At 39.7% G+C, this 13,044-nt stretch overlaps 1 protein-coding gene across 3 annotated transcripts in view; it reads left to right on the forward strand.

The window, feature by feature from the left end:
* The window catches only part of NOX4 (NADPH oxidase 4), a 102,286-nt gene that overhangs the window by 74,957 nt on the left and 14,285 nt on the right, over positions 1-13,044 (forward strand). For all 3 annotated transcript variants that reach the window (XM_068181551.1, XM_068181552.1, XM_068181553.1), the window contains one exon: positions 12,310-12,429. In XM_068181551.1, the coding sequence (XP_068037652.1) occupies positions 12,310-12,429 (120 nt within the window). The remainder of the gene's footprint in view (positions 1-12,309; positions 12,430-13,044) is intronic.

The raw sequence follows: 13,044 nt of genomic DNA on the forward strand, positions 1-13,044 counted from the left end.
TTTGATCAGGGATCCTTAGGCACTTTCAGAGTAGTTGAAGTGATGTTAGAAACGTTCAGTGGGGGTTTAGTGAATGGTTGATATGTGCAGCCATTAGGAAAAACATTAACGCGGTTTTCAGAATCTCAGAGAGGAACAACCAGAAAGTATTCACCCGTCTGTCCAATTTTACCTTTACAGCTTGTTTAAAATACAGCTGTTAAGGGAATCCTTAAACAGAAGCAAAGTAAGTGATATGTGGAACACCTAAATCACTGATCACAGCTGATGGATAAAAAGTGAGGTCTTACAAAGATGAGGTTCAGTAGATACACAGAACCTAGAAGGCTGGAATTTCATCCACTCTGTACTACCCATGTCCTATTGTCTGCCTGCAGTTATGGGCACCATAGCAGGATAAAAGGCAGAAAAGCTGTTCCACTAAAGCTGATCTACTTTTATAGTTTATTTTTGCTTGATAATACACCTTTTATTCCTGCAGAACTAAATTATGATATCATGTAGTTCAGCGGCATTTTTGTCGTTTGTTTTGTATCAGAATCAGATTTTTTTTCTATAGGGAATTCAGGGAAGTATTATCTATATATATATATTTAGCACAGTGTATTAAATTAAGAAAAAGTCAATGTTGACAGGTGGGAAGCAGGAAATAGTTCTTAAGCAGAGAGTTTTAAAATGAGTAAGGTGTCAAATAGAGAGCAATTCATCTTGGGATGTGTTCTTTCAATATATCAAATAATGAATGATAAGGAGGGAGATGTAAACACCAAGTTAATTAAATCCTTGGATGATATTGGACCAGGGAGGATAGTGTATACCAGAGCAGATGGAATGAAATTTCTTAATCATCTGGCAGATTTTAGGAGATGGATGGAAGAAAAGGAAAATGAGTTGCAATAGGCAGAAATGTCAGACAGTTCAGCAAAAGACAAATTGTTGAATAAGAAAGATTGGCATGGTGTGGGGAAATTGTTAGGCCCATACTTTATAACAGCCTTTTGTCTGTGTTTATTAAAGTGTGAAATGTTAGAATCATAGAACCATTAAGGTTGGAACAAAACCTCTGAGATTATCGAGTCCAACATGTGACCAAACATCACTAAGTGAACTAATCCATTCCACTAATGTAGTGCCTTGTACATTCATTTTTTGAACACTTACAGGGATGGTTACTGGATGCCACCAATGCTTAACCACCCTTTCAGTGAAAAAATTCTTCCTCATGTCCAACCTGAACCTCCCCAGCACAGCTTCAGTCAATGTCCTTTTGTTCTGCTGCTGGTTGCTTGGGAGGAGCCTGGCTACAGCCTCCTTTCAGGCAGTTGTAGAGAGTGATAAGGTTCCTCCTGTGCTTCCTTTTCTCCAGGTTAAACAACCCCAACTCCCACAGTCACTCCTCATAGGACTTACTCCAGACCCTTCATCAGCTTCATTGCCCTTGTCAGTCTGGACTCATTCCAGCAGCTCAATGTCTTTCTTGCAATGAGGGACCCAAAACTGAACATAGGATTTGAGGTGCAGCCTCAATTAAACTTAAACATTAAGCTAATTAAACTTAAACTAAACCCTATCTCATGGAGGAGAGTTCTGAGAATGTGTTGTTTTCTGGTTTCACCAAAACAAAGAGCATTAACTGAGGGTGTAAGTGACATTCTGGAAATGACAGTGGATAAGCATGAGAGAGGTGGGATTAAAAGTGTGAACTTCTCCTCCTCTCTGACTGGTCAAAACTGTCATTTGAGATTAGACCTGAGACACAGTCCTGGGATCTGCATCTCACAATGATGACAAACATGATGGGGATCAGTGTGGAAGTGCAGGACACTGATTTTGTGCCAGAAGTCTCACATGTCATGAGTTGTTTTTGTGTAATGACAAGACCAGTCACACCCAGTGGTGTTTCTCTGTATATATGCAGAGCAACTTTAGGGGTCCTGCTTGATAGGAACGGATTTTCCCCTGTATTCAGCACTGGTGAGGCCGCATCTTGAGTGCTGTGTCTAGTTTTGGCTTCTCAGTTTAAGAAGGACGTTGAGATGCTTGAGTGCGTCCAGAGGAGGGCAACAAGGCTGGTGAGGGGCTTGGAACACAAGCCCTATGAGGAATGTTTGAAGGAACTGGGGTTGTTTAGCCTGGAGAAGAGGAGGCTTAGAGGTGACCTTATTGCTCTTTACAGCTTCCTGAAGGGAGGTTGTAGATGGTCCCTTTCACCAGGCAGTAACTGACAGAACAAGAGGACACAGTCTCAAGATACATCAGGGAAGATATAGGTTGGCTATTAGGAAAAAGTTTTTCACTGAAAGAATAATAAAGTACTGGAATTGTCTTCCCAGGGAGGTGGTAGAATCACCATCTCTGGATGTGTTTAAAAAAAGACTGGACATGGCACTTGGTGCTATAGTCTAGTTGAGGTGCTAGGGTGTAGGTTGGACTTGATGATCTTAGAGATCTCTTCCAACCTCATTATTGTGTGATGTGATATTGAACCTGCAGGAGAGGCTCCTTTGGCTTAGACCCTGACTCTGTGCCTGAGGTGTTCATTCTGCTGTGATGCCCAGCCTCTCTTCTGTTCAGTCACCTTGTCCTGCAGCAGTGTCTCACACCCAGTAGGTTGTAGACCTCAGGAAATTTATGAAAAGTGAGGGTGGGAAGGGTTAGGAAAATAATTAGGTATTTACAGTAATTAAACACTAGTCCCATCTCTCTCTGTCTCTCACAAAATCACTTACCTGTTTTGTTTGGGATCACCTGTTCTCTTTAAGCTTCTTAAATGTAACTCATAGAGAAATGCTAAAAAGTAAGGCTCTGTTAATATGAGCACATAGAAAGGTAAGAGCTTGAAGGAATTTAAAAATTCAAGGGATAAAAATTTCTTTATTTTGAATAACCCAAAGTAGCTGCACAGAGGCATCTTTGTATGGCTAGAAAGGTAATAGCAATGACACTGCCACCTATGAATAATAATGTCATTATACAGGGCCTTGGCAGGACTGAAACTAGAACACTGCAGACAATAATAGGCCATTCACTCTGAAAAACAGAGCTGGAAATAAGAAATTGGAGCAGAGTCAGAGAAGAATAAAGAAGAGGTCAAGATAATCAGGACTGCATTGAGCTCATCTATGATGTAATGCCGTATATTTTCTGGTAGATGATAAGCTTCTGCCAATGAATCTATGTGCAGACTCATCTGTAGGCTTCTGTTGATTTCAGAAATTCTTGCTCCAAGTTGGGTGATCTCATCCTTAGTCTGCCATTTTATTCCAACTGTGTATGGTTCACTCTACTGCCGGGCAGGTGTTCTTTCTTTACATTTTGGCCTTGCCAGTTGTCTTTATCCCCTTCAGAGAAGAGACTCTCTGCCTGAGGAAATGAGCTTGTCTGACCATCACTGAACATCTGGAAGCCATTTGAAGTTGCATTATCACTATCTTGCAGACCTCTCTCTTCAACTGTCAGAGGAGTATTCAGAGAATTTCTTTCTAGGCTTTCTGGCAGCTAAATTGAAGCAAAGATATTTTACAGACCCCAAGCCAATAGTGACTTGCTTCATGAAGCTGGCCCAAGGGAAACCTAGTTCTATAGGCACAATCACTAGCCTGTAGAGGATGTGAAGCTCTAGGAGAACATCTTTACTTAAAGGAAGTGAAGCCAAGAGAGTAATTGTTTTAAAAAGAGAGTTCTCCAGATAAAAGATGGGCTTGTGAGTGGACAAAGTCACTTTGTTTACCCAATGTAAGCCCTAAGACAGGAAGGAGTTTCCAGTGAGACATGGCAAATTTTCCTAGGGGGTGTATTCCATTTTAGATAGCATATTTGTGTTTAGGTTTAACAGGTATTAAGGATTCCATTTTATTGCAGTACTGCTTCATTCCAACTTCAGAATTTGTTTTGAGATTTGCCTTTCTGTGTTTTTTCTTTATATTCTCTTAATTTTGAATTCTTTGTCTATTCTTAATCCAGTCCAGAGAGCCTGAGCAGGCTGACTTGGGAGAGAACTGTGATATGCTTGTCCTTGTCTTTAGATTGATCTTCTGCCAGCTGTATTTGCCAGCACTTCAGTCAGCTGCTTCTCTCCTCCCCTTTTGTTTCTGCAGATACCTAGCTAGGATTTTAAATCCTGTGATTTGTCAGCAGAAGCCAACTTTTCCCATGCCTAAGGTGTACTGGAGCTTGACTGGGAAAGCCTACGGCACTGTTGATGTTCAGCTAGAGTGGTCTTCTTTTTCCCCCAGCCTACTCTATCCAAAGAAGCATTTTGCCCTTTGGTATAACATGTCTCCTGAGTATATTTGTAACTGGAAAGGAGCTGCCTGGGGTGTGAAACTCACATATGTACTGTCAGGCTTTCCTGAGTCCTGAACTCCCATGTAGTTCTCCCATTCTTACTTCCGTTGAAAATATCCAAACCCTGGCTTGAGGGAACTGCATTAGACTTCCAGTGCTAGTTAATATATAAGAATTGGAGTTGCAAAAAACTTGAAACAGCATCTGAAATCTGCAATGTGGTTGCATCAATATGCATCAGTATGGAAAGGGGTCAGAGGTCTTTGGTGGTCTTGATCCCCCCCTACATTTCATTCCGACTTTTTGACCTCACTCCTGCACTTGTGCTGTACTGTGCTGTGCTCTTCTCCAGGAGCCAGAACAAGGATGTTTGTCCCACGAAAGTGCTGCCCTACATCTATATGGCCCCTTCTCCAGCCACATCCTGTTCTTTCTCACAGTGTGTTAATGCAAACAATGCTTGGCTGTTGCTACCAACAATCCTTGTTTGGCTCCACAGCTATCTCTATCCAGCTGTTGCTGTTTGCAACAATGAACGTTAGCCACCTTGCCTTCCAGGCTTCTACAGGAACTGATGCTGCAGGTATTTCCACTGGTGTGGTGACATGGGATATCCTGTCTCAGTGAGTATCATTTACCAAGCGAGGAAGAGGACTAATATTGGCACTACTTCCATGCCATCTGTTAGATGGCATCACCTCTCCAAGATGACCACCAAAGGCAGCGGTATAGGCAACAGAAAGCTTCCTGTAAATATTGAAACAGACAAAAGATCAAATATGGAAGTGGATTACTCTAAAGCAGAAATACAGTTTGCAGTGAGATAAGCAGATAACTACTGTGTCAGTGAATGGGTTGTGGAGAAATATGGCCAGCACATTCTACCTCATTGTGGTTGCTGTTCTGCAGCATTTTATCACTTAATAATGTAACAAATAAATATTCAAAAAGCAAAATGCAATAGGTGGTGCAGTCATTACAAATGCTCTTCTTTTAATTTTTCTTGATTACCTCAGGCAAAATTGGTAGGACACAAGTTTATAGAAAGGAAAGGCACTTTACAAAATAGAAATTGAAATTGGTTAGAAAAAGGTGTACAACGGGATTTCTTGTTATAATAAAATGAAATTGTGTGTTCTTTAATCAAAGGAATACATTTTGAGAACATTTTGTAAAAATGACCTTAAAAGGTTGCCATGGAGAAGAATTAATGCAACATTAATTAAGAATATTGACCCAAAAATTTGGTACAGAGAGTACATGTACTTTCAGAGAACAAAGTTGCCTTGGTTTATAATTATATTTGATTGTAGTTCTCATAGTGATTTTACAGACCTTTTTAATGGGGTAAGTGAATAATATAAACTGTTGCTTTTCTCCTGTAATAGTCAGCAATGAGTAGTCAGAAATATGGATTCTCCATAAATAATTCAGACAATATGTAGATCATTTTATTCAGTTTTGAGGGAAACTAACTTGATCTGAGAGGTTGCTTTCAGATTGCTGTGGGAATCAGGAGCAAGGAAAAGCCATGTTTGTAAGGGTGTCCATCAGAGGTACAAGTCTGTTATCTGCTGATATCAGTGGTAGTTTGATCTCCATGCTTTTATGAGTGTGTCATTCATAGTTAGGAGGTTCTTTTCTTCTTCTCTCCTCCTCCTCACTCCTCTGTTACAAGTCCTCCTCCCAAAAGGTAATTGTACAACTTCTGCTGCTCTAGTGTTCCAGCCCACTCCAGTGGAATCTTCTCAAACCTGCACTGTGTGTCATAGAAACCCACGAATCTCATTTTGTGATTTACAGGAGGAGTATTATCCATAAAAATACGGGTGCCTGCTCAGCTGTTCCACTTTCTTACCCTTGTCATCATGCCTTCAACATACTTCCTCTTGCTAAGGATGTTGTAGAGCTGAAAATTCTTCTTTAGTTACCTCTGGGCCCTTGAGAGTATAAAAAGATGAATAAAGGTGATTTTGTTTAGTTTTGCCCAGTAAGAGAGAAATAAATGGACCTGAGGTGTACTAAAACTGATGGTTCTTACAGGGTTCTAAAAATAATAATTATTTAGCTGGTTTCTATTTGAAGAAATTTTGGTGTTAATTGAGTCTATAGTTTTTTGAGCCATCCATGTTGTTATAATCAGATATTTCACTAGCTGATCAAGGAATAAGCTTGTGTAGAAAAGAGAAGGAAACTTCTACAAGCTCTAGTACATACTGTAAGAATATGTTTGAAGTTGTAAGGAAAAATAATGTGAATAATCAGCCAGAAATTAAACTCAAGCAGTTTAAAAAAATCAGGAGAGGATGGCTAATGAAACCTGAATTAGAATCATAACCCTTTGCAATCTTGCACAAAACAGTATATAAATTTAATTGGACCCACTGGGTTTTGCAAGCTTACTTGTCTAAGGGGCTGCTGATTGCTTTAATGGAAACATCATCCTTCACAGTGTCAGGAGAACACAGGGGAATCTCTGATCACACATGCCAGATGTCACATTTTGTGACACTTTTAAACCTTGAAAAGCTGTTGTAGTTTTGGAAATCCATAAAAACCAAGGATGGCATGCTTTATTCACTAGTGGTTTTTTGTAAAAGGCTATTGGTACTGAGATGCTGTCAATAATCACAACCCCTCTGGTAAAATAATGTTGGAGTGTACATATATTAATTGAGGCTTAAATACTGTTGTGAGGTATTGTATGTTGACTTCCTAAAATGAAATGGCTGTCTTGATTTTTGCTGCAGAAGATATTTTAAAATCTTTGATAGTAGTAAATGCAGCTTCTTTGAAAAAAATCACATATATGTGATTTTTTGTGAAAACTAGCTTTTACTGAAAAATGTGAATTGTGCCTTGGACTCCAAAATGTTCTAGAACAGTGCAGTAGTCCGTTTTGCTTTCTGCAGACTATGAAAGATTGTCTCTGACACAAGTTTCAGATTTGGATGGCTTACAGCAATCCTTCTCTGATCTGTGTTATGCTGATGCCCTGAAGAAGAAGTCATGCATCAGGAAGCCATTCTGATAGACAGAGCCACACAGCAGAGAGACAAACCAGCTTAAGCTGGAGAAACAGCAGACAACAGATGGATACAATCAGACAGCAAAATTCAGGGAAACAGTGAGACAGTACTGATCCAGAATATGAGCTACAGTGAGCACATCAGGAGCCTGTTTTTTTAGATATCAGAGGAAAGAGAAGTCTTAAGAAGGAATTTGAAGGGAGGTAATGAAATAGCTCTGCAGATGTTTACTGTGATTCCCTCCCAGGCATGAAGGAAAGTGTGGGAGGAACATGGAGGCACTTGTTTGAATATTTGTCATGTGGGGGTAGAAGCTGATATTGTGGGTTATCAGAGACAGATTATTGCATCTCTGGTGCAGCAGAGTTAGAGCAGAAGAAGAACATAAGGAAACTGCTTCAGCCATCAGACAGTCAGTTCCTTGGAGTTCTCAGGCTGAATCCATCACTACTGAGATGTGGTTTTGGTAGGACAAGTAAAAGAGAAGAACAAGCATGGGAGTAGAGTTGTTTAGTTGATTTTCTTATTATTTTGGAGAATGTCAATGATGTTTTTATAAGGAATCATGGGAGGGATTCATCTCCACTAGCTTTATTGACTGTGTCTTGTGGCTGTATCCAGAACTTAGTGTGCTCACACAAAGATACCTATATGTGGATCTTAGAAAGAACTGAATACTAAGGATATAAAATCTCATGCTGCTGGTTTAAATCATTCTTCAGTTGACATTGGTAAGAGCTTTGCCTGAAACTTCAGTCAGACTAGGATTTCACTTTTTGTGCTCTGTGCAGTACTTTGTATCCAAGCATTTAGTTCAGCTTGCAGATGATGATACTGCTTTAATTAAAATTTCCCACAAGCTCTTGATTTAACTCCCCTATCCATATGTTATTGCACTAATATCCCAGATAATGTGTTACAGTAGCTCCCAGAGAGCCTAGCAAAAAAAGCGGTAACATCATTTACTGTTGGGTTGTGAAGTACATTCAAAGCATTATCTTTTCTAAGGTCTCCTGCAACCTGATGTAATGCATGGCGCTGAGAGCCAAGTCCAAGAGGCGTGAGCAGGTATCTCCACATATCACTGTGCAGTTCCTTATGGAAAATAGTGACTTGGATCTCAAAAGCAGTGCAGCTGCCTGTGTCCCTGAGACATTTTAGGGGCAGCCCCATGTTAGTGCAGTAGCATTGCCCAGCATTGGAACAAGCTGATTTAGTGCTTGTGGGCTATTTTGGTACCATTGCACTGTAGAATGGAAGTGTGCTTTAAATAGAAAATATCTGTAAGATGCTTTGATACATTTACATCTATAATGTAATCTGCTATTTTTTGTGATGTATTCTATTTTAAAGAGCTTTTTTTTCTCTGTCTGAGCTAAAAAATTGTGCCACAATAATAAGCAAGAGCACTCCTAAGACTGGAAGTAAATACATGTGAAAATAACAACTTGTTATTTGAATAAGTTTGCCTGAAGGGACAATTTCTAAACTTCTAGTAAAATTCTCTTCCCTTCCTTCATGTTAATTATATGAAAGCTGGGGGGATAGCATGGTAGTGTGGTATATCTGGGCCACAGCTTAAGAAGCAAAAAGTCATCTTACCCCCCTTGTCTTCTAATTGAGCCCTTTGATATTTCATTTTCAGTAATGAACTTATGCAAAAGTTTTCTGTCCTACCAAATGAAAGGAGGAACATGTTGACAGGAAACAAAAATTGCATAATCTCTGCAGAAGTCTATGACTGAATCACTGCTCTGTTCAACGCTGTGCAATTTGATATGCCATCAGGAGGTTTCTTGCTTCCACTGGCTTGAATAAGAAAAGGATAAATGACCACTGCCATTAAGGCATCAGGGCCACATTTGTCTCAGTTGTAAATTATCCTTGTAGTAAAATGGAATTAAATAGTGCATGTTTATGACTTCCAACAAAATCTTCTAGCTTGGAATCTGCTTTAATCTGCTGAAATCTTAGCTTGGAATCAGTCTTTTCAGGCACTCTGGAGTGGGTTAACACAGTAGCAGTATTTCTCCAGGTTTTCCCCCATTTCTCTTTTTCACACTTGGAAGCAGTGACTTCTGGCTGCTATGTGCTGGACCACATGCAGACACAGCAGGAGGCCCTTGGCTTCTCTGACTGCATCTGCTGTCCAAGCAACTGCTCCTCGCTCCCCCAGAGGAAGACGCAGTGGGCAAATAGAAATATTTTGCAGGCCAGATGGGGCTAATGGACCACAAACTGGAGCATTCTGACCAAAATGCATATTTAATTGCAGGTTGTTTCTTGAATTTCTGGCATGCACTGTGCTTGACTGGTTTCTGGTGACCAGATCTGGTTTTGCATTTTTCCACTCCTGATCATGTCAGTATTATTCAGAGGCACTCAGACTCTCCAGCAATTTCTTGATCCCTCTGAGATCAGACCTACACACATATTCAGGTAGTCCTCAAGTAGTGCAGTTATGTTAAGTGGCACCTCTACAATAAATAACTGTTGTTACATCCACTGGGGTAATTTCTGGAAAAACGTGCTTTGATTGGTTTTGTTTAATTAGGTTGTTTTTTTCACTCAAAATGTTGTAGGTTTCTGTATCCAAAGGAAAGTTGATGATGCTTGTCCAGAATGTAAGGAATTTCCCTCAGGCCTGTGCTTTTGCCCTTCATACCTTTAGGAGCAATTCTCTAGATTTCACCAGCTAAGTGGGGCTGATTAGGGTAAGATGTATATGAGGAAGGCCAGGAATTACAAGGTTGCTGGTCTTTGTTATCCAGTTATTTTGCTGTTTTTTTTTTTTTTGTTGTTGTTGTTGGCTTTGTTTTTTGGTGGTTTTTTTTTTTGGTTTGGTTTTTTGTTTTTTTGGTTTTTTTGTTTCTGACATACCCTGACATCCCAAAATTAGATCTCTGTTGCATATACATCTGAGATCCATAACATTTGTGGACTTGTTTCTGAATATCCCTTTGACCAGATTATTTCAGTGTTACAACCTGCTTCTCAACATTTCCTCTGTTGTTTATTTAAATAAGAGCTGTTCCTTTACCTCCTCTGTCAAACAGTGCAACTTTTAGATCTCTTAAAGCAGCTGCTGCTGCACTCTGTACCACCAGTGGTATCATTTCATTAGTGGAAAATAAAGCCTTGTTAAGTAAATGTGGTTTAAAGTGTTATGTAAGAGGAAACATTTAATGAGCATATACTTAAAGTTCTGTTTATATTGGATGCACATGGCCAGTTAAGTTTTTTTTGGCCCCATTTTGTAAAATATGTCTGTCCTAAGTAAGGAGTGAATTTGTTTTTCTAATATTCCCACCATGCTGGAGCTAACATACCTGACATTGCAAAGCTTTGAGATTCTCCGAAAGAACATTTGTAGAATACTGTAGAGACTATAAATGCAGAAATAAGAGTAAGCATATTTAGGATGAAGGTGGCTTAGTTATAAAATTTGGTTGCTTAAAAACATTTCCAATGCCTTCTGATAGTGTCTGTGGCTGGGCCAGTGTCTTCTCTGTTTCTCTCCAGGTAGGACACCAAGTAAGGAGTTTGTAAGACAGGACATGGTTAAGGATCAGCCTTCAAATCCATCAGAAAGGTGGTAGTTATCTGTGTTCAATTAAGGCACCACAGAAGAAGGAGCCTAACATATGAGGCATATCAAGCAACAATAGCAGAGGTCTGGAAAAAATTTCCTAAAAAGGACCATATTGGCCAAAGACACGCAGACAAGATGTTGTCTTGACTGGTTAGATGATGCCAAGGGTCAGACCACAAAACTAGAAGAAATCAGATCAGACTAAGAACTTAAGTTATGGCTAAAATCCATCCCTCCAAAGGAATTAATCAGATGCGGTTTGGAAGGCTTTGTCTGGGAAAGGAGATGTCTTCTCTGCCTTTAATTCTCTGGCTGTTGTTATAAAAGAGAAGTTTAGGCCCTTCAATTAGACATGGAGTATGTGCATCTTGGTTGTGCAATAAGTACCAGTGTGTGTGCATAAAACTGATGTGTGTTGGAGCTCCTTAGTGGACTCAGGCCAAAGCTTGCTCTTGGTCAGCAGACCTGTGGGCAAATACTGTTCCCTGAGCTGCTGCACACAGTGCTGGTCCCACCACACTTGGATGAGTTCAGCAGTTATCTAAATAAAACTCATGCTGATCTCATGCTGATCCAGTGAGTCACTCATACACAGAACAGGCCTTGAGTAAATGTCCTGTTCAAGTTCTCTTTGTAGCAGTTTCTAAAGATGAATCTGTTTCTGAGGTAGGGTAAGCAGTTGGTTTTCCATAGGTAGAATAGAGTGTATGAAATCTTACAGCCCATAAATGTTGAACTTTTTATGGGTGTGACCTTGCTCAGATTGTCAGCACTGTAGGAAAAATCTTGTAGGAGGTCAAACTTTTGAAAATATCTAAAGCCAAGTTTTACATTATAGTCAATGTACTCTCCAGTAGTATATGAAGTGTTAAAAATGTGTTGGAAATGGGACACAATCTTCTAAATAATCTTTAAAATCAAGTGGACGAAGTGGTTGTAATAATTATAGGCATGAGTCAAAGGGGAAAAACTCAGCAGTTTTTCTCCCTCTTCAGAAAATGTGTATAAGATGAACCTCCTAGGCAGGCCTAGCCAAACTGCTTTATTTCCTACGTATGACCCTTCAAGTCATTGTTTCTAGTACAGCCCTTTCTTTGCCCTCTGACACCAGACAAAATAGGAAGCCATAATTTAGTCACCTCCACTTGTTCAATTAAAAAATTGCTTGTCTAATCATGGAACATGCCAAGAGATTTTAGGTAACAGTTTTTCTTACCACTTGTACATTCATTTCTGTCCACATACAGTTTTCCAGGAAAAAAAAATTCATGTTCTGCATCTGAAGACTAATAAAAATTTAAAACAAATTCTTTGTAGGGTTTTAATTACAGCTTGTTTTGCTTTATCTTTGTCTGATCTTAACAGCTTCCTCTAAAAGTGTGCTTTTTGCTCTTTATGCAGAGTGTATGTGGATGGACCTTTTGGAAGTCCCTTTGAGGAGTCCCTGAACTACGAGGTCAGCCTCTGCGTGGCCGGAGGTATTGGGGTTACACCATTTGCATCTGTGCTCAACACACTGCTGTAAGTGAACTTAAGCCTTTAAAACCATTTTGCCCCAGTGTACAGCATCAAAGCATGTCAGAAAGGCTTTGAGGGTCTTAGAAAACTTCCACTGGCATAAGTGAATGGTTCCTTGAAAAGATGTAGAGGACTGAGATGTCCCTAAAGGGCATAAATCCTTTCATACCAGCTCTGTAACAAAAGAGTTGTGACAGAGATGCACCTGAACTGGGACAGTATCATCAGCCTTTGTATCCTGCCACCAATTAAGCCTGTGATTAATGTAGTCACAGCCCTTCAGCAGGACGTATTCCTGTAGTCCCAGCTTAGATGAGGCTGTGTACTGTAACAGTTTTTGGGAGTCAGACAATTGTGACAATCCTTCTGCTGAAAATGCAGGACCAACTCGCCTGGTTTGACTTTTTAAATGTCTAAGCTTGAGGTTTTAATACAAGGGGATCAATCTGAATTCAGGTAGTATGCAGATGCTTAACCCCATTTGAAAAGTTTAAATTTTAGGTATGCATTTTTCTATTTTTCACTTATTGTTTCTCTCTCTATTTTAAAATTACATTTTAATGTAAAGCCTTTGATATTCTATGCAGATTAAACCTTTCACCTCTTGTTTTTCTGTCA

Source organism: Anomalospiza imberbis, chromosome 2, assembly GCF_031753505.1.
Source record: "Anomalospiza imberbis isolate Cuckoo-Finch-1a 21T00152 chromosome 2, ASM3175350v1, whole genome shotgun sequence".
Lineage (NCBI taxonomy): Eukaryota > Metazoa > Chordata > Aves > Passeriformes > Viduidae > Anomalospiza > Anomalospiza imberbis.